General features: G+C 40.7%; 1 protein-coding gene across 2 annotated transcripts in view; it reads left to right on the top strand.

Annotated features, from left to right (window-relative positions):
* The window catches only part of MSH3 (mutS homolog 3), a 217312-nt gene that overhangs the window by 92879 nt on the left and 102459 nt on the right, over positions 1–21974 (top strand). For both annotated transcript variants that reach the window (XM_060201098.1, XM_060201099.1), the window contains exons 14-19: positions 3026–3213; positions 5483–5651; positions 9072–9136; positions 11620–11736; positions 17083–17190; positions 20030–20141. In XM_060201098.1, coding sequence (XP_060057081.1) covers positions 3026–3213; positions 5483–5651; positions 9072–9136; positions 11620–11736; positions 17083–17190; positions 20030–20141 — 759 coding nt within the window. The remainder of the gene's footprint in view (positions 1–3025; positions 3214–5482; positions 5652–9071; positions 9137–11619; positions 11737–17082; positions 17191–20029; positions 20142–21974) is intronic.

A 21974-nucleotide genomic window follows, 5' to 3' on the forward strand; every position in this document is an offset into this window, starting at 1 on the left:
GCTTTACAAGAGGTGAAGCAGGGCTGCAGGTGTCTCTCTCTATATATATCTCCCCTATCTCCCCCTTCCCTCATGATTTCTGACCATCTCTATCCAATAAATATAATAAATTAAAAAAAAAAAAAGATTTTGTGAGAAAGTGACTATTGACCAAAAAGCTTCTAGGCTCCACATTTATATAAACAATCCAGGATCAGAGAGAGAGTTCACTGGTAGCTATGTGTACCACCTGGGTTTGAGACAGGAAGGACAATGACAGGGAACAGCTCATTATTACGATACTGCTCCCTCTTTCTCTATACCTCTCTTTGTTTCTCTCTCCCTGAATAAACACACGCACATGCACACACACACACACACACACACACACACACACACACACACACCACACACACCAGTACAGTGAGACCCTAGTTTCACAAAACCCCAAACCAAGGGCCAGGAGGTAGTCTAGCGCCCAGTGAAGCACTCGCATAGCAGCTTACAAGGATCCAGGGGGAAAGCTTCAGGAGCCGTGCAGCAGGGCTGCAGGTGTCTGTCTGTCTCTCTCCCTGTCTTCCCCTTCCCTCTCAATTTCTCTCTGTCTCTACCCAATAATAAATACATGAATATTAAGAAATAAAAATAAACCAAACCCAACCCAAAGATCTTGCTGTACTAGTAGCCTTGCTGAAGGTGACTTCCTGATTCCTTTTGAGCCAAACCATTTGCTTAGTTGTGCCTAACTTTTTGCTTTCTGCATGCTTTTCCTAGTAGTTAGTAAGTGTCTTTCTTGGGGCCAGGTGTATGCACCCCCACTAGAGCACACTCGTTACACGTGTGAGGAGCCAGGTCCAAGCCCTTCAGTCCCCATCTGCAGGGTGACTTGGCTGTTGTTTAAGGTTTCATGTTCTGATAGGTAAATAATGTTATCCTGAGTTCAATCTGCCTATCCAAATTATGTGTGAGTCTGGCTACTCATGTGCTCATGGACATCCTTTTTCCTGCGAGCTGTACATTCAATTCTTTGGATTGTCACTTTTTTTTTTTCTTTTTCTGTCAATTCATTACGTAGTTGGTAGTTCTTACCCTTTGCTTTAAACATCTTGTAAATATTTCCCCCAGATTTATCTTTTTTTTTTTTCAGCATCGTTTGCTGTGTTTTTTATCTTTGTCAATATATTTTAGTTTTTAATGATTTACTGACTATGAGACAGGGTTGGGTAGGGGAACCAGAGCATTGCTTTGACATTTATGGTACCAGAGATTAGATTTGGGGCTTCAGTTTGTACAAGTCCTGCATTCTCCATACTGAGCCACCTTCCTGGCTGTGTTGGTTGATTTATTTTATTTTAATTTCTTTATTGGGGAATTAATGTTTTACATTCAACTGTCAATACAGTAGTCTGTACATGCATAACATTTTCCAGTTTTCCATATAACGGTTGATTTATTTTAAAATGTAAAGAAAAAAAATGTACTGAAAATATATTGACTTCACTGTCTCTGACTCAAACCCTTTTTTATGTTTACTTTTTTGTCAGTGATTCAGTATTGATTTACAAGATTGTAAGGGGTGTGATTCTACTATTGGATGTCATTCCCTATGCTTCCTGCCACCAGAGACCCATGTCCCACCCCCTCCATTGGAAACTTTTCTATTGTTTAACCTTCTGGGAGTATGGACCTGAATTCTTTATGGGGTGCAGAAAGTGGGAGGTCTGGTCTGGTTTTTGTAATTGATTCTTGCTGGACAGAGATGTTGGGAGGTGGATCCATACCTCCAGCCTGTTTCTATCTTTTCTTAGAGGGGCAGGGCTCTGGAGAGATGTGATTCTGGGACACATTGGTGAGGTCATCTGCCCAGGGAAGTCAGGATGGAATTACAGTAGCATCTTGAACTTGGTGGCTGAAATACAGTAACATGAAAAAATAGGACAAAATGCTTAATAAATAGGAACCATAAAGTAGGAATAGAGCCTTTGAAAGTGAGGACCTTAGGATAGAAGAAAGCTAGGAAGTCTATTTTAGGAATTTTCCTGGGATGCTATGTCTTAATAATCTATGTTTGAGCTTGATAGCTAAAATGGGGATGGACTAGAAATCTTGTCTGGGAACATGGTGTCAGAGTTGAGAGTAGAACTAGGAAGCAGGATCAGGGCAGAAAGTTGCTCACACACTTGAAGAAGATACATAAATGCAATTAACTGTTTACCAGCGTGATCGAACCCGGGGACAACACCCATTCATATTTAACACAGGAGCCTGTACAACCTCTGAGTCCCTGTCAGACACTCACCGTCGGTAGTCACAGCTGGGAACATTGTAGGCTGCGCTCATTTCAGATCCCAGAGTGGCAGAGTAGGGTGACCCTGCCTCCCTTCAGAGTGGGGCCTTCCTGTAGCAGCCTACAGATGGGTCGCAGTGACATTCCCAGTGGGTGTGGCCAGTAACGGTAGAGAAAGGGATCACGTCTTTTTCTTTATGGCTTTAAAATAATACTTTATAAAGTGTTAAAGCAATCGACCTAACACCAAGAAGGTATTAATAATACTTTAGTTGACTCGATCATAAAATAATTATAGGGGGTCAGGCGGTGGCACAGTGGGTTAAGCGCATGTGGTGCAGAGTGCAGGGACTGGCATAAGGATCCCGGTTCGAGCCCCAGGCTCCCCACCTGCAGGGGAGTCGCTTCACAGGCGGTGAAGCAGGTCTGCAGGTGTCTGTCTTTCTCTTCCCCTCTCTCTCTTCCCCTCCTCTCTCCATTTCTCTCTGTGGTGTCCAACAACGAACAACGTCAACAGTGGTAATAATAATAACCACAACGAGGGCAACAAAAGGGGGAAAAATGGCCTCCAGGAGCGGTGGATTCATGGTGCAGGCACCGAGCCCAGCAATAACCTTGAAGTCAGCCTGAAACAGTGATGCTCACATGACAACAAAAAATGTAACTGTCATTTTTGACACTAATTCTGAAAAATCAGTAATTAATGATTGCGTATCTTATATACTATTAATCTGAAAAAAAAAATGTTTCTATTTTCAGTGTTCTACTCAAGAGTTCTTCATGATTGTCAGATCCCTTTACCAGCTGCAGACAGAATTTCAAGCACTAATACCTGCTGTTAACTCCCATGTTCAGTCGGACCTACTCCAGACATTGATTTTGGAAATCCCACAACTGCTCAGTCCGGTGGAGCATTACCTGAAGATACTTAATGAACATGCTGCCAAGTAAGCAGCAGACCCTTAGCTCTTCTTTCCCAGCAGTGGAAGGAACCTAGTGCATTTGCCACTAGGCAGCAATTCTCCTAAACATCACTATAAAGTAACGGTAGAAGGTGCATGTGAGATTGGAAATGTGGTTGGGTATTAAGATCTCTCAAATAACTGGAAGTAACACTTTGGCTGTTAATCATCTAGGATAGATGAACTACTTCCAAGAACAAGAAGTTGATTCATTGCAAGTTTATTAATACACAAGCACTTTATTAATCCTAAAACAGATACCAGGTAACATCTCGCACTTTTTGCTTGATCTCTAGGGATAGTCTGCCGTATACTTAAGAGGTAGTAAAGTTATTCTTTATGATAGAGTTATCTTATGACTCTACATGCAAAGATGTGTATCTATGTTTGTTTTTATTTTTTTATTTTTATTTATAAAATGGAAATATTGACAAGACCATTGGATAAGAGGGGTATAATTCTACACAGTTCCCACCACCAGAACTCCATTTCCCATCCTGTCCCTTAAAAGCTTTCCTGCTCTTTATCCCTCTGGGAGTATATTTATTTCTACTTTTATTATTTTTTCTTTTTATTTTTTAATATTTATTCCCTTTTGTTGCCCTTATTGTTTTATTCTTGTAGTTATTATTGTTGTTATTGATGTCGTCGTTGTTGGATAGGACAGAGAGAAATGGAGAGAGGAGGGGAAGACAGAGAGGGGGAGAGAAAGACAGACACCTGCAGACCTGCTTCATCGCTTGTGAAGCGACTCCCCTGCAGGTGGGGAGCCGGGGGCTCAAACCAGGATTCTTAGGCTGGTCCTTGCGCTTTGCGCCACATGCGCTTAACCCGCTGCTCTACTGCCTGATTCCCTATTTTTTCTTTCTGTTGGATAGGACAGAGAGAGGTTGAGAGGGGAGGGGAAAATTAGAGACAGAGAGAGAAAGATAGACACCTACAGGCCTGCTTTACCACTTGTGAAGTGACCCCCCTGCAGGTGGGGAGTGGGGGACTCAACCCAGGACCCTTGTGTTTTGTACTATGTGCACTTAACCCAGTGCGCCACCACCTGGTTCCCCTGTATATGTTTATTTTGACACCTGGATATCTTTTTCTTAAAAAAAAATTTTTTTATTATCTTTATTTGACAGAGACAGCTAGAAATTGAGAGGGAAGGGGGTGATAGAGAGGGAGAGAGAAACACCTGCAGCCCTGCTTCACCTCTCATGAAGCTTTCCCCCTGCAGGTGGGGACCAGGGGCTCGAACCCAGGTCCTTGCACATTGTAACATGTGCGCTCTACCAGGTGCACCACCACCTGGTGGCTGCCAACATCTGGATTTCTTTTTTTTTTTTTTTCTGGATTTCTTTCTCTCTTTCTTTCTTCCTTCCTTCCTTCCTTCCCTTCCTCTTTCTTTCTTTCTTTCTTTCTTTCTTTCTCTCTTTCTCTCTTTCTCTTTCTCTCTTTCTTTCTTTCTCTTTCTTTCTCTCTCTCTTTCTTTCTTTCTCTTTCTTTCTCTCTCCCTTTCTTTCTTTCTTTCTTTCTTTCTTTCTTTCTTTCTTTCTTTCTTTCTTTCTTTCTTTCTTTCTTTCTTTCTTTCTCTAGAGCCCGGTTCAGCTCTGGCTTATGGTGGTGCTGGGGATTGAACCTGGGACTTTGGAGCCTCAGGCATGAGAGTCTCTTTGCATAACCATTATGCTATCTACCCCCACCCAGTGCCATCTGTATTGCATAACAGAAAACTGTGATGGTATTTACATTTATGTTTATTTTCAGGATGAGCAGATAAGATAATTTTATCTCTTGGTGTCATTGTGGGAATCATGAACTTGTAGGGTGAAAGGATATTAGACTAGTTATATTTGTCCTCAAAGAAAGTAAGAAATTTCCACATAAATATTTAATAGCAGATCTGGTACTAGCCTATTTTTTTTTACTCAATCTTTTGGTCTTTAGTTTCTTCAGTTAGAAAAGTAATTGATAACTGGTATATATAATATATTTCCGGCATAAGGATCCTGGTTTGAGCCCCCGGCTCCCCACTTGCAGGGGAGTTGCTTCACAAGCGGTGAAGCAGGTCTGCAGGTGTCTTATCTTTTTTCCCCCTCTGTCTTCCCCTCCTCTCTCCATTTCTCTCTGTCCTATCCTACATCAATGATATAAATAACAACAACAATAATAACTACAACAAAGGCAACAAAAGGGAATAAATAAATAAAAATATTTTAAATAATAATAATAATATGATTCAATATTTGCATTTTTTTTTCAGAACTGGGGACAAAACTGAATTGTTTAAAGACCTTACTGACTTCCCTTTAATAAAAAAGAGGAAAGATGAAATTAAAGAAGTTGTTGACAAGATCCAAGTACATTTGCAAGAGATACGAAAAATCCTAAAAAATCCTTCTGCACAATATGTAACAGTGTCAGGACAGGAGGTAATGTCAAATACACAAGTGTTGTGTGTTACTGTTCCACAGATAGGAAAGCTATTTTAAAATATAAATTAGATATATTAGGAGGTCAGCATTTGTTTTTTAGATCTCCTATGTTGTCGCTTTGAAATATGTTGTGATTGTTTTGAGAATTATTGTTGGTATGCATGAGACCCCTTCTGTTTCATTTGGTTTAAATCCCTCCGGCTTAACACTATTCTATTTACATAACCACTGTTAACAAGTTCCACCCTCCCTCCAGGGCATTTGTGGTTCAGTGATAGGATTCTCGCCTAATCTGCCCCCTCTTTGTCACACTCTGATTTTCACCAGTCACTTTTCTCTCCACCCTCTCTATGTCACATCCTGTTTCCACCCTACTTGGCAAGTATATATAAAGACAGCATTGTGAGTTGTACTGTACTTTGAGTTTAACTCAGCTCAGCTTAGATAGTGCTGCGTCCTGCATGAATAAAGAGATACTGCGTACAACCCAGCCATGAGTCCCTGGTCGTCTGTTACCAGCCTGTGAAGCCAGCCCGGCGAAAACAACATAACCCGTCAAAAACAACAAATTATTATTACAAAATTAGACAGACAGCACCACTGTCAAGTTGTTGACAAGCTATCAGACGTTTAACTCTTCTTTTCATTCTGAGGTGACTAGTTTACAATGCATCTGTGGGCACACAGGTATCCTGTCTTGCCATGAGAGGTGCTTGCAAAGCACTGTCACCCTAAACCCAAGTCTTTTTCTTTTTCTTTTCTCTTTCTTTTTCTTTTCTCTCTTTCTTTTTTCTTTTCTTTTCTTTTTTTTTGAGAATAGATTTTAGTTTAATTACAGTTCAAACCCAAGTCTTTTTTCAATCATCATACACCAGGACCTCACAGCCCCCCCCCGCCCCCATCCTCCTTCCCTAGAGTCCTCAGGTACTACTCCCCCATCACACAAGAGGGCATCATTAGTTCCAAAATGTTTGTTAAGAATAAAATAATTTTTAACTGGCTGTTAATTCTCACTATCGTTAATGTACAACTACCTTGTTTCTATTAATAGAGAAGTAATCTCAATATCTAGGCTGATGCTATTCGTATCATCAAGATCTGTAATGTTGCATAAATGGTATTAACATGTTTCCTGTCACCATCTCAAAACTAGTGGTCACTCCAGAGCCTGTGGGTTCTAGTCTTGTCAAAGTGTATTTGTTTGCATGAAATATTTAATTTCATCGCAAGATTATAGGAATGTGAGTAGGAGGAAAAGATGATTTATGTTGTAAGTATTCAAAAAATGAAAAGTGTGATAGATGAAACGGAGGTCACTTGTTTCCTGTTGATTTCTTAGGAATAAAATGGCTTGCAGAACACAGTTGGAATTATAAAAATTATAATTGATATGAACCAGTGAAATAAGTAGAATTTCATGTGAGGAGAAATGTCTTTCTTTTAGTAGTTGGGGAAGTCAGTGTAGTTTCAGTTATTTCAGTGAAGGTACTTTTGGGGGAATTTGGTTCCTTGCATTACAACTATTGTAAGAGGATGCTGGGAGCTAGCTTACCTGCAGTACATGCACGTTCCCACATGCAAGGTCCCTGGGTTCAAACCTTAGCAGGATACGAAAACCATGAGGGACACAGGGATGATGAAATAGTGCTGTGCTTGCTTGGTTTGTCTTTGTCATCAGACTTGTCATTGAGGCTGCTCAGTGCCTGCGACCAGGCCACCTCTCCTGGTGGCTATTTTGGCTATTTTCTTTCTTTCTTTTTTTAATGACAAGCAAGAGACAGGAAGGCAGAGGGAGAGACAGAAAGGGAGACATCTGCAACACTGCTCCACTCCTCGTGAAGCTTCTCCTTACAGGGGCAGCTGGGAGACTTGAACCTAGTTTTTCACACATAGCGACAATGCCTGTGCTCTGCTGAGTGCACCACTGTCTAGCCCCTCTCCTCTCTTTTTTGACCTCTTTCATTCTCAAGAAGGGAGGGAGGAAACCGGACCTGGGAAGACCACCTGGTAGTATTGTACATGTGATCATCTGTAAGCCCCTGGACGCACCCCCTGCCTTTGCATTTAAACAACCACCACAAAAACCATTCTGCCATTTTCTCTTATCAATAGGAGAGGTACAGTATGCAAACTGGTTTAATATCAAGTAATAAAATATCTTAAATTTTATTTATTTAGAGACATCAATATTACTGAGGAATATAATTCTTCAAATAAGTACGTACTAGTAAGTGAAAGAGGTCACTAGTGAAGGAAAATTAGTTTGCACATAGCAGTGCAATAAATATGTACGTGCCATGTTAGGACCTTGAATGCTTGCTCTTTGCCCAACATAAATTGCAAGGTTTTCTAAACACTGAAACCCTATTTAATGATCTTTGGGTGTACAGACAAGAATAAAAGTCCTGAACCAGATAGTTTTTCATATTTATTTATTTATTTATTTGTTTAATTTTCTTTTGTTGCCCTTGTTGGTTTTTATTGTTGTCGTAGTTATTATTGTTATTGTTATTGATGTCATCATTGTTGGATAGGACAGAGAGAAATGGAGAGAGGAGGGGAAGACAGAGAGGGGGAGAGAAAGACAGACACCTGCAGACCTGCTTCACCACCTGTGAAGCGACTCCCCTGCAGGTGGGGAGCAGGGGGCTCGAACCGGGATCCTTAGGTCGGTCCTTGCGCTTTGCAATGGTGAGGGTGGATGTTCAGCTTCATGGGGGTTGCAGGTGGGACACAGTCTTTTGGTGGTGGGAATGGTGTTTATGTACACTCCCATTAATTTGTAGTCATATAAACCACTATTTAAGTAATCTGGGAGGGGGAAAAAACTGATTGAATGTCTCAAACTTTTTAAAGCACAGACTGAGTCTTTTTAATACATAGGCTGAGTCTTTGATATGTTGACTCTCTTAAAAGCTTAGTCCAGGGAGAACAGAAGCAACCGGTGGCACAGCTATATGCAAATAATGTCAAAGGACATAAAATATGGTGAGGGTGTGTATGACACAGCAAATTCTAACAAAGGGATTTTTCAAAGTTAACCCAATTGCCAAACAATGTGATTATTGCAATAACTATCTATTGTCTTCTTGGACCCTAAGACAACAGGAATCTCCCGCTTCCTCTATGGAGCCTATGTTTCTCCCAATTCTGGAACCCCTGGGGTGGGCCTCACTTCCCTGCAAGCTTCTCTCAAGTCAGGCCAAATGATATTGCATCCGCCGATTCCAACCTAATCAATGCAAGAAATGCCAACTCAGCATGGTTCACCTCAGACTGTACAGAGACATCATTAAAAAATAATAATAAAATAAAATAAATAAATAAAGAATGCTGTTATGGAAACTATCATAACACAATGATAAAACTTTGAAAATGCAATGACTAATTGTTTAATATCTTTTCATTTCTTTTTAGTTTATGATTGAAGTAAAGAATTCAGCTGTATCTTGTATACCAAGTGATTGGGTTAAGGTTGGAAGGTAGGCTCACTTTACTTTTTTACTTGTCACTGTGAATTATAATGACGTCTGTATTGCTGGGTGCTACTAGACTGATAAAGACCACATCTGATAGAAAAGAAGTTTTTCCTCTTTATTATTTTGGGGGGATACTTTTAACCAGTCAACAAGAAAATTTTTTAAAACTCCTTTTATCATTGGTGTTTTAAAAACATCTTATTTGTATTGATTTGTTTTCTATTTCATAAATCGTTGTGTTACTGTAAAGCTTCAGAGTACACTTTAAACACCAGGGAGTTAAGTTGAACCTTCAATTAGAAGATTAATTTGTTTGTTTGAGCATCTTGTTAAATGCTAGGGTTGACATTTCCTTTTTAGAAGCTCAAATTTCATTTTCTGTTTCACTGAGTTCTCCATTTTCTTTTTAATTCTGAATGCTTCCCATAACACATACTCACAGTAGTTTTTCACATTTTCTTTTTTTGTAAGTATAATAGGAACTTGTGGAAATCAGTTAGTGAAAACCAAAATGAGAGAGGAGTATTGAGACTCTGCCTTGTCTCTGGTTAGACACTAGTCCCCAAGAGGGGATTTATATCCAGAGGTGGTATTAGAAAAGTATATGTCCTTTGCTCAGTTGTTCCCTTCCTATAATGCCTATTACTGCTGTTGTCAGTAGTTTTTCTGAACATGAGATGACAATACCATATTTTCCTGGGATAATGTGAGAGATTAGTCACTGGTGAGGGGATGAAGAACTCTGAAGGACAGAAGGAAATTCTGATAGCGTTGTATGAATGATTATTAACTTACTATTTTTTTATTAAAGAAGAAAATTCTTTCCCAGCACCACTATCAAAGGATCCATAAGGTGCAATCAAGTTTCTTTAGCTTTAATACCACCATTATTATTTCTGCCATTATGAAAAGCTGTTATATGCACTTGACTAGTATTGATTTAAGGTACTAGTGTTAGATCCTCACAGTAATGCCTAAGAGGTAGATAGAGACTGCTTTTATTCCCACTTTGTAGAATGGGGAGAGGGATGCTTAAAGAAGGCTCGTTGTATTTCTCTGGAGTCACTTAGCTAGCAGGTAAGAGGGAAAGTTGTAGCCTGGGTAAGGATTCACTGGCTGGGTGCCTAGGATACCTACATTGTGCTCTACAACTTCTTCTCCTTCTCCTTCTCCTTCTTCTTCCTTTTTTTTTTTTTTTTCGCCTCCAGGGTTATTGCTGGGGCTCTACAAATCCACTGCTCCTGGAGGCTACTTTTTTCCCTTTTGTTGTCCTTGTTGTTTTATTGTGGTTATTATTGTTGTTATTAGTGTCGTTGTTGTTGGATAGGATAGAGAGAAGGAGGGGAAGACAGAGAGGGGGAGAGAAAGACAGACACCTGCAGACCTGTTTACCACCTGTGAAGTGACTCCCCTGCAGGTGAGGAGCCGGGGGCTCGAACTGGGATCCTTACCGGTCCTTGTGTTTCACGCCATGTGCGCTTAACCTGCTGCGCTACTGCCCGACCTTCTGCTCTTCAACTTCTTATATTCAAGTCCAAGAAAGGAGAGCATGGCATTTCTTCATATCCAGAGCCGTGCTCATCTCTTCCCTCCCTCCCTTCCTTCCTTCCTTTTTTCCTCCCTCCCTTTTTTTTCCTTCTTCCTTCCTTCCCCTCTCTTTTTTTTTTTGCCTCCAGGGTTATTGCTGGGGCTTGGTGTGGGCACTACAAATTCACTGCTCCTGGAGAGAAATTGAGAGGGGAGGAGGAGATACAGAGGAAGAGAGAAAGACACCTGCAGACCTGCTTCACCACCTGTGAAACGACCCCCCCAAAAAAAAAAAAAACCCTTCTGCAGCCCGGGAGCCCGGGGATCCTTGTGTGGGTCCTTACTCTTTGTACTATGTGCGCTTAACCCGGTGCACCACCGCCTGGCCCCTTCTCCCTCTTTCTTTCCCTCTATCATCATCGTCTCCTTTTCCTCCTCCTCTTCCTTCTCCTTGTCCTTCTCCTTCTCCCCCCCCCCCTTTTTTTTTCTGAATTACTCCAACCATACCGACAAATATAAAGTGTAAAAAACAATGTATGGCCCTCAGCAAAGTACTTACTTCCCATCCTTGTCAGGACTTACTTTGACATATTCATTTCTGATTTTTTTTTCTTTAAAAAGCAAACATTTTCATTTAGTTTAACTTACAGGGGGGAAAAAGCTTTCTGCTTATGAAATAAGAATTCACAACAATGACTTTGCTGTATGGATATATAACCTCAAGTCCATTTGAAGAGCTTCCTGATCCAAGTCCTGCGAATCCAAGTACTTTATGTACAACAAAATCTTTGGGCTCAGTGGAGTTCAGGGCCACAGTTAAAGAATGTTCTGTTTACAGCGACTTGTTTTCAAGGTTTCTCGGAGAAAATGAAATAAAGACTTTAATGTTCAGAGCAGATGCCACTACTCATTTGTCAATAACCTTGGTTCCCTATTTGTGTTTCTCCCTCCTCCTCCAGCACAAAAGCTGTGAGTCGCTTTCACTCCCCTTTCATTGTGGAAAACTATAGACATCTGAATCAGCTCCGAGAGCGTCTCGTCCTTGACTGCAGTGCTGAGTGGCTGGGCTTTCTCGAGTGAGTTTACAATGGAAATAGAATCTGGCTTTTTTCTTTTTTTCGTTAAGAGAAATAGACTGGAAAATCCTTCCATCAGAAAGAAAAGTAGAGGTTGCTGCTTATGACCTGCTATGAAATAGTTGAGTACATGCGTTCTCTGATGTTACTTTTAATACATTCAAATGTAAGCTCATCCTACTTTTTGGCTGAGACAATACTATACTTTATTGTTACTCTACGGATGTTTTGTAGAAGAGTTGCATCACCTTTCGCAATGTTGGCTTACTTTTCTATATAAAGGCTTAATGTTTTTACAGTTGAACATGGTGGGCTAGGCATTTGTGTTCATTATCAATCATTTTTTTTTTATATATTCTTACAGCCTGCATTCAGATATTGATTACTTTTTTCCTATATAGTGAGACTGCTAGGACTTTTCATTTACTTTGCAAACATATGGCTTTAGAAGTTTTTGTAGTACCTTCAGAATAAGAAATCTTGTAATCTAAAAAAAAGTATATATATTTAATAAATAAACATATTTTTGAAAAACAGTATAGGCGACAGACTAATTATGGTGGTAAAGTAGTAAAACAATAAGGGATACAGAAAATTCAAAGATAGTTACAAAGTTCTACTTGAAATACAGTCTCCTGCTTGTGTATTTGTGGCTATTTATGCCAGGATGTCGTACTTGTTCTGAGTCGAAATATGTTACATAATTTAGGAGCTATATCGAGTTAAAAAAATAGTCAAGCAGAAGAAATGATGCAAATAAAAAAAAATACACGATGTTAAGCTCATGAGAGGAACTATAATGAGTTAGATAATTATCTAAAAACTTGGGTTTGGGGCTGGGCAGTGGCTCACCTGGTTTAGTGCAAATGGTACCATGTGCAAGGGTCTGGCTTCGGGTCTGGCTTCCGGTCTGGCTTCAAGTCTTGCTCCCACCTGCAGGGGCAGGAAGCTTCCACGAGTGATGAAGCAAGTCCAGCAGGTACCACTCTGTCTCTCTCCCTGTCCATTTCCCACCCCCTCATTTATTTCTGTGCCGTCAAATAAAGAGGGGGAAATGACCACTGAGACGAGCGGCTTTCTCCTGCAGACACCAAGCCACAGCAGTGACCCCACTGGCAATAGAAAAAGAAGAGAGGAGAAAAGAAAAGAGAGAGACTATGCTGGTTTGAGGGGGAGGAACACAAAAGTTTAGTGGTGGGTGAAGTGTGATGCCGTATCTCTAAATCCCTATTTCTTTTCTTTTTTTTTTAATTTATTTTTTCCTTTATTGGGGGATTAATGTTTTATAATCGACAGTAAATACAGTAGTTTGTACATGCATAACATTTCTCAGTTTTCCACATAACAATACAACCCCCACTAGGTCCTCTGTCATCCTTTTCCAGGACCTGGACTCTCCCCCCCCCACACACACACCCCAGTCTTTTCCTTTGGTGCAACACACCAACTCCAGTCAGGTTCTGCTGAGTGTTTTCTCTTCTGGTCTTATTTTTAACTTCTGCCTGCAGGGGAAAAAAAAAAGAATATTGTAAAAAAAAATATTGACTAAATTTTAGAGCATTTGCAACTACAGGCCTCCTCTGAGAACAGCAGTGGCTGTGACACACACTATTTATTCACTGCAGCGCCAGATGGTAGGTAGGGTGTGACGCCATGAAAAATCTTTAACCTCTATGCACCTGACATCCGAGATTGAATACCAGTTGTACAGAGACTCTTACGGAGACACTAACTGGTATTCATTAGCTGTGTTCCTTTTAGTCAAAATATTGCGGGAGCCAGGCGGTGACGCAGCGGGTTAAGCGCATGTGGTGCAAAGCGCAAGAACCAGCATCAGGATCCCAGTTCGAGCCCCCAGCTCCCCACCTGCAGGTTAATCGTTTCACAGATGGTGAAGCAGGTCTGCAGGTGTCTTATCTTTCTCTCCCCCTCTGTCTCCCCTCTCGATTTCTCTCTGTCCTGTCCAACAACAATGACAGCAATATCAACAACAATAATCACAACAATGACGATAACAAGGGTAACAAAAGAGAAAAAATAAAATTGAAAGTATATATATTTAAAAATTGCAAGTATTCAAGGGTATGAGAAAATGAATGAAACTCTCAAAAGGTGTCTCTTCTGTTCTAGAAAATGGACTACAGACATTGAATAGCGTCCTCATTTGTAAATTTTTTAAGCATTGAATGGTGGGTATCATACAGTAGTCCATGCATTTGCAGTGGAAGCTCATTTGCAAATGAAAATATCTCCATCTGTGTAAACTTCAAGAGTCACTGGGCAGCATTGTATTATAAACTTCTTTGTCACAGTTACGTTGGCACTTATATTATTATCATTTCATTTTATTTTTTGGGGGGATGACAGTGGTTTATAGCACAGTAGTTGGCTCATGGGTACAAGTTCTCATCTCATCCCCAAATTGGGCCCGTCACCATGTCATTTCTAGTAGCTGAAATAGTTGTTTACATAGACTGTTTTATGCTATTAATGCCAACAAAATCATAAATGATGGTTTAGAAATTCAGCTTCCCATTAATGTAAGAATAAGTGATCACAGAGGAGCTTAGTCTGGATGTGCTTTTCAAGCTGAAGGTACTCTGAAAACTCTTGGTTTCAGAAGCTAACAGACTAGGAGATTTGGGATGAGAAGCAGGCCTGGAGAAAACACAATTCCATTGTCTATAACTTGCTCTAGGCCTCTCTGTCCTTGGCTTCTATCCTTTTTCATAATTTGATAATATAGATCTTTTTTAAGTTAAAGTAAACCTCAAAGTTTCACAAAAATCACATATCATAGAGAAATTCTTTTTTGAGAATCGTTTACTATAGTATTTTTGTCTGTTTTGGTGAAAATCTCCTTTAAAGATTTTCCTGTAGGGATACCAGGAGCATGTGTCAGCTGATATTTCGAGCATGTGTCTTTCATGCATGAAGGCCTGTCTTCATCCCTGGCACCACTTGAAAGCATCAAGGACCAAAAAATATAGTAATAAAAATAGGGAGTCGGGCCGTAGCACAGCGGGTTAAGCGCACGTGGCGCCAAGCGCAAGGACCGGCATAAGGATCCTGGTTCAAGCCCCCGGCTCCCCACCTGCAGGGGAGTCGCTTCACAGGCGGTGAAGCAGGTCTGCAGGTGTCTGTCTTTCTCTCCCCCTTTCTGTCTTCCCCTCCTCTCTCCATTCCTCTCTGTTCTATCCAACAACAATAACTACTACAACAATAAAAAAAAAAAAAACAATAAGGGCTACAAAAGGGAAAATAAATAAATATTAAAAATAAAAAAGTGGAATGCCATGCATGGTGGAGCAGTGCTTTGTTTTCTCTCTCTCTCTCTCTCTCTCGACTTGGTTCTGTCACTGCACTACAAAATATATAGAAAGCCCAGGTTCAAGCCTGACTCCAACCACAATGAAGAAACCTTTGATGCTATAGTGTCTATCTCTGTCTCTTTATTTATTTATCTTTCAGTCTAATAAAGTCGGGCTAGAACAGGGATGCACCAGTGACAACAACAACAACAAAAGTATAGTTATCACTGTGAAATGCGGTCATGGGATGGGATGAGAGAGAGAGATCTGCATATATTTATATACTTTTTTTTGAATGAGTCAGTAAAATTTTTTCCAAAATATACATTTTTTGGTCATTGCTGGGGCTTTACTATCTGGACTACCTTTTCCAGACTGAAAGAGAGGCACAGAGAAAGAAAGAGAGAGAGGGAAAGACACCACATTGCCGAAGCTCAAACCTGGACTGTGGGCAAAGTAAGAGTCCTATCCAAGTGAGCTATGTCGCCAACCCTAAGTATTGAAAACTCTATTTTAAAGGTATCACAAGCTATTTAATTAGTTAAAGATTTGAGGCAATTGTTGTTTTTTGTTGTTGTCATTAGGATTTCAGCTCTGTGGGCTGACATTTTCACATAGTGACAAGGAATCAGAATGAAAGGAGGTGGGGTTGGGCTGTAGCGCAGCCGATTAAGCACACGTGGCACCAAGAGTGAGGACCAGCATAAGGATCTTGGTTCAAGCCCCCAGCTCCCCACCTGCAGGGAGGTCACTTCACAGGCCGTGAAGCAGGTCTTTACGTATCTATGCTTCTTCCCCCTTCTCTGTCTTTCCCTGTTCTCTTGACTTTTCTCTGTCCTATCCAGCAATGACAGTAAACAACAAGGACAACAGAGGGGAAAAATAGCCTCCAGGGGCAGTGGATTGGTAGTGAGGCACCAAGCCCCAGCAATAACCCTGGAGGCAAAAAAAAAAAAAAAAAGAATCAGCGTGAAAGATAACACAGGAATAGAGGGTGCCTGGGGCCAGGCTCAAACCCAAGCTGTATGCCTGGCATAGCAGGTTCACTCTCCAGGGCATCTATCTTGCCAGCTCAGTCCTTAATTTTTTAAAAAACAAATATAAGATTTGATCCTTCCTCCCTTCCTTTGTTCCTTTGTTTTTGCCAACAGGGTTATTGTTGGGACCCAGTGCATGCACTACAAATTCACCACTCCTGGTGACTTTTTTTTTGGTGTGGTTTATTTGTTTTTTATAGAACTGAGACAGTGGGAGAGAAGAGAGGTAGAACAGGAGAGATAGACAGAGAGAGAATCCGCAGCACTGCATCAGTGCTTGTGAAGTTTCCCCCTGCAGGTGAGAGCTGGTGGCTTGAACCAGGATGCGTGTGCGTGGTTATGTTTGCTCAACTGGGTGTCTTATTACCTGGCTCCTGACTTGATTTCTATCAGATAGTTGAAGATTACTGGGAAGAAATGTGTGGTTTTTCTTTCTTTTTTTTTTTTTTTCTTGCTTACCTTCAACAGAAGCATTAGAGTCTCCCAACTCTATTTCAAGGTTACTGGCTGGAGAGTAGCGCTGTAGTGATGTCACAGAAGAGTACTGCTATTGGGAAACTTGTGACTCAGTGTAAGGGGGAAAAAAAATATTGTGACTCTTAGTCCTAGTTTGACTCTGCCATATTAGAGAAACACAAAGCAAACCTGACCCATTTAAATAGTTACTGATGTAATTTAAACTAAATAAAAACGGGAATACTCTAATTATGTCTAAGTAGAAATGTCACGGTCAGATTAAAAATGGAATGGTAGATGGCTTTGTGTAGAGACTGTTTTAAATGTATGTAACTCTAATCAAATGTCAAAAAAAGATAGCCTCAGATTATTATATTAAACAGGAAAGTAGTTCATTGGAAGGTCTTTCTTAACCACGAGGCATAGCTGGTTCTTTCGTGTATCTTCCTTTTAGCTAATAAAATGTTGACTTACAGAGCTTTGGCAGGTCTCCGAACTCTGTTCATTTACCTTTTTTTTTGTTGTTGCTGCTGCTCTTGCAGGAATTTTGGTGAACATTATTACTTCTTATGCAAAGCTGTTTATCACCTAGCAACTGTTGACTGTATATTCTCCTTGGCCAAAGTCGCTAAACATGGGAATTACTGCAGGTAACATCTCTTAGCTCCTGCCTCCTTCAGTCCTTCAGAATATATGTACTTACTCCATTTTAGTGTTTTATTATAAAATATTTAAATTCTTCAAATAGACTGAACTAAGTTGAATGTTTACACATGTATGTGCTTGGTGTAATAATAGTAAATTTCGGGGCCAGGCGGAGGCACACCTGGGTTGAGCACACATGTGACAATGCACAAGGACCTGGGTTCGAGATCCTGGTCTCCACCTGCAGGGGGGAAGCTTTGCAAGTGAAGCAGGGATGGAGGTGTCTCTCTGTCTTTCTCTTCCTCTCTGTCGCCCCCTTCCCTCTTGCCTTCTGGCTATCTGTATCCAGTAAATAAATACAGATAATAAAAAAATTCTAAAAAATAATGAAAATTTTCCATCTTGCTGTCAGTGTGTGCAGTCAAAGCAGAATGTTCACTCTAGCTCCAGATGCAGATGCTTTCCTTTGCACCCTTCATAATAAGAGGTGTTGAACGTCTTTTTGTGTACCTAAGCAGACCTGAATTAAAAACAACACTTAAAATACAAAACCAGCAAGGTGTAAAAAAAAAAAATGTTTATTAAAAAGTGAAAGATAGGGAGTCGGTCGGTAGCGCAGCAGGTTAAGTGCATGTGGCGTGGCGCAAAGTGCAAGGACCGGCGGAAGGATCCCAGTTGGAGCCCCAGCTCCCCACCTGCAGGGGAGTCGCTTCACAGGCGGTGAAGCAGGTCTGCAGGTGTCTGTCTTTCTCTCCCCCTCTTTGTCTTTCCCTCCTCTCTCCTTTTCTCTCTGTCCTATCCAGAAATGAGTGCATCAATAACAACAATCATAACTACAACAATAAAACAACAAGGGCAACAAAAGGGAATAAATAAATAAATATTTTTTAAAAAAGTGAAAGATACCAATGGCCACAGAAAAGTGTTTTTATTATATAAACAGAATGAGAAAATCTTAGGTCTCCAAGTCCAGTGTATGGTTTCTGTCAGTATAGTAAACCTAAAAATAACTTTACATTGATTTTTTTTTATAAATATATATTTTTACAATATTTCTTTATTGAATAGAGATAGGAATCGAGGTGGGAGGAGGGAAGGACAGAGAAAGAGAGTCACCTGTAGCACTGCTTCACCATTTGTGAAGCTTTCCCTGTGCAGATGGGGAGCAGGAGGGCTTGAACCACTCTCCTTGTGCACTTAATCAGGTTCACCACTGCCTAGCCCTTACATTATTTTCTTTATGATTGTTATTATTGGAAATGATTTCAGTAGCATTAAGTTATGACCCATACTTGTGAAAATATTTATCTGAGAGAATAGTAGAAAAAAAATCTTATAAAGGTTGGCCTCAATAATGGAACCACCTCAAGTGGCAGATTAATACTTTTTATGTTAAATAATAATAATAATTATTATTATTACTATGCCTCCAGGGTTATTGCTGGAGCTCTGTGCCTGCACCATGAATCCGCTGTTCCTGGAGGACATTTTTTCCCATTTCTGTTGCCCTTGTTGTTGTTATTGTTATTGTTGTCATTGTTGTTGGATAGGACAAAGAGAAATTAAGAGAGGAGGGAAAGACAGAGGGGGAGAGAAAGGTAGACATCTGCAGACTTGCTTCACCACCTGTGAAGCGATCCCCCCTGTAGATGGTAAGCCAGGGGCTCAAACCAGGATCCTTACACCGGTCCTTGCACTTTGTGCCATGTGCACTTAACCTGTTGCATTACTACCCGGCCCCTGGTAGTTAATTTTTAAAAATTTTTATTAGTGATTTAACACTGATTTATAAAATTATACGATATTAGAGGCATAACTACTCACCGTTCCCACCACCAGAGTTCTGTGTCCCCATTCTCTCTATTGGAAACTCCAGTGGTTCTCCCAAGATTACAGATTCCAAGATTACTAATCCTGTAACTATCTGTATTTATATATATTTGCCCATTTTGCTATGATTTGCCTTCTCTCCCTTTCTGAGTCACACCTACACCTATACCTATTACTATTTCCAGATGACCTTCCTGTTTCTTCTTCTGTCTCTGGGTCCTGATGGAATTGGAGTTCAGGGCCTTCTGGTCATCTTCCCCCTATGATTTCTCCCCCCTATGATTTCTCCCCCTCTGGGAGTAGAGACTGAAATTCTTTTTTTTTTAATATATTTTTTTAAATTTATTATTGGATAGAGACAGAAGTTGAGAAGGACACAGGGGATAGACAGAGAGACACCTGCATCCCTGCTTCACCATTTGTGAAGCTTCCTTTCTACAGGTGGGGACCAGGGACTTGAACCTGGATCCTTGTACACTGTAATGTGAGTACTTAGCCACCGCCTGGCCCTGGGGACCAAAATTCCTTATGGGGAGCAGAAGGTGGAAGTTCTGGCTTCTGTCATTGTTTCTCCACTGGACATGGGCATTGGCAGGTGGATCCATCCCCCCAGCCTGTTTGTATCTTTTCCCTAGTGGCCTAATTGATATTTTATAAGTAAAATTTAACATTTGTACTGAAAAACATGTTCTAAATTTGTATTCTTAACATCCGTTTTTCATAGTGTCTTAAAGGGTTTTGTTTTTGATATCACTGGCGCTTCATCACTCTGGCTAGCTTTTTCAGAGAGAAAGAGAGGAAGGAGGAAGGAGAGACACCGCAGCACTGAAGAGTCTCCCAGTACAGTGGGAGGAGCTTTGGCTGGGACCTGTTTTTCTGATAGCAGACACCCTTCCTGCTATCTTAGAATCCATTCATCCATCCTTCTTTCCTCCCTGCCTCCCTGCCTCCCTTCCTTTCTCTCTAAGGACAGTTTCATGCCCCAGACATTGAAATATGTGTCTTATTTTGCAGGCCAACTGTACAAGATGAAAGAAAAATCATAATAAAAAGTGGCCGTCACCCTGTGATTGATGTCTTGCTCGGTGAACAGGACCAATATGTTCCCAATAGTACAAATCTATCCGTAAGTCCCACTCGTGCACATACATATATATATATATATATATATATATATATATATATATATATATATATATATATATATATGGCTGCTGACCCCAAACTCTGAAATACCAAAGAAAGATTTTTGTAGGTTACTTAGGTTCTAATTTTGACTTTGAAAGTACTAACCATGGACTAATGGTTCCATATTTGTTTCCAAATATGGAACTGGTATTATTTTAAATGAAAGATTATCCATAAATGGAAATATTTAGTACCTAAAGGATTTATCTCAACTGGTTATCCTGAGTAAGCCAAGAAAAAATATTCTTCTTTTAATAAATGCCCACCTATGCAGACGGGCTAGCATCATACCATGGTTTTTCCGTCAGTATTGCATGTAGTGTTATGGGCTGTGTCTGTGTTACCCTGTGTTCAGCTTGTTCTCTGAGGAAAGTGGAGTTGCTCTAGCTGATTTCAACAATGGATTTTTTTTTTGTTTTTCACTAGTGTTCTCTTACTGCCCATTAATGTGCTAAACATTTATTTATTTTCCTCATGTCTGCTGAGGGTCTCTTTAGCCCCAGGTAGTGATGAAGGTATTAAGACAGAGTGGTGACCAGCTTGGTGGTCCAGTGTGGAGTGTTTGCCTCGCAGACATGAGGCTCTGCGTACCAGCACCACATTAGAACTGCAGAGAGCTCCCCAGATGGGGAAGGGAAGCGTCGCCCATTCATTCTAAAAGTTGAAAGGTGCTGGCCATCTTTGACATGAATTCATCTAACGCAGGGCTCAGTCTCCAGCACTGCAGGAGAGTGTGTGATCTAGCAGAGAACACAGTCTGTTCCAGTACAGCTTGATGAGAGAGCCATGATAAAGGAAGCCAGGGCATTGCAGGAGTGTGGAACCTGTCAGCCAGGTCATGTTGGAGGATGGGGTGTACTTGGTAAGGAATGAGATAAAAATCTACTGGCTGGGGAGTCGGGCGGCAGCCCAGCAGGTTAAGCACACGTGGCGCCAAGCGCAAGGATCCCGGTTTGAGCCCCCGACTCCCCACCTGCAAGGGAGTCGCGTCACAAGCGGTGAAGCAGGTCTGCAGGTGTCTGTCTTTCCCCCTCTCTGTCTTCCCTTCCTCTCTCCATTTCTCTCTGTCCTATCCGACAACAACAGCTATAACAACAATAATAATAACCACAATGATAAAACAAGGGCAACAAAAGGGATAAAAATGGCTTCCAGGAGTAGTGGATTTGTGGTGCAGGCAATGAGCCCCAGCAATAACCTTGGAGGCAAAAAATAATAAAAAGTAAATAATAAATAAAAATCTACTGGCTTTAAGACCAAGTCGTCACAGACCATGGGAATGGATAGAAACATTCTCGGTTAAAAAATGGAGGAAGATCAGCAAGGTGTGTGTAGATCATATTGTCAGAGATAAATCTATAATTAAACAATAAGAGTAAATTGAACTCCTCATGAATATTACAACAGAGAAAAGAATTCGGCGGGAAATAAACTCAACTTCAATGTATGCAGAAGTGACCAGAGATTTCAAAGGGGAACTCACCAGAGAACCCTACTGGAGGCTGGCAGTACGTTTTTAGCAGATTTAAGGAAGAAGGAAAAAAAATTATTTTTTTTTGCCTCCAGGGTTATAGCTGGGGCCTGGTGTCAGCACTCCCAGCGGCCACTTTTTCATCGTTTGTGAAGCATCTCCCTTGCAGGTGGGGGTCTGGGGGTTCAAACCCAGATCCTTGCAGAGGTTCTTGTGCTTTGTACTATGTGTGCTTAACCAGGTGTGCCACCGTCTGGCCTCAGGGAAAATAAATTCTTAAAAAGTGAGAAAAAAAGATTG

Source organism: Erinaceus europaeus, chromosome 11, assembly GCF_950295315.1.
Source record: "Erinaceus europaeus chromosome 11, mEriEur2.1, whole genome shotgun sequence".
In the NCBI taxonomy this organism is placed as follows: domain Eukaryota; kingdom Metazoa; phylum Chordata; class Mammalia; order Eulipotyphla; family Erinaceidae; genus Erinaceus; species Erinaceus europaeus.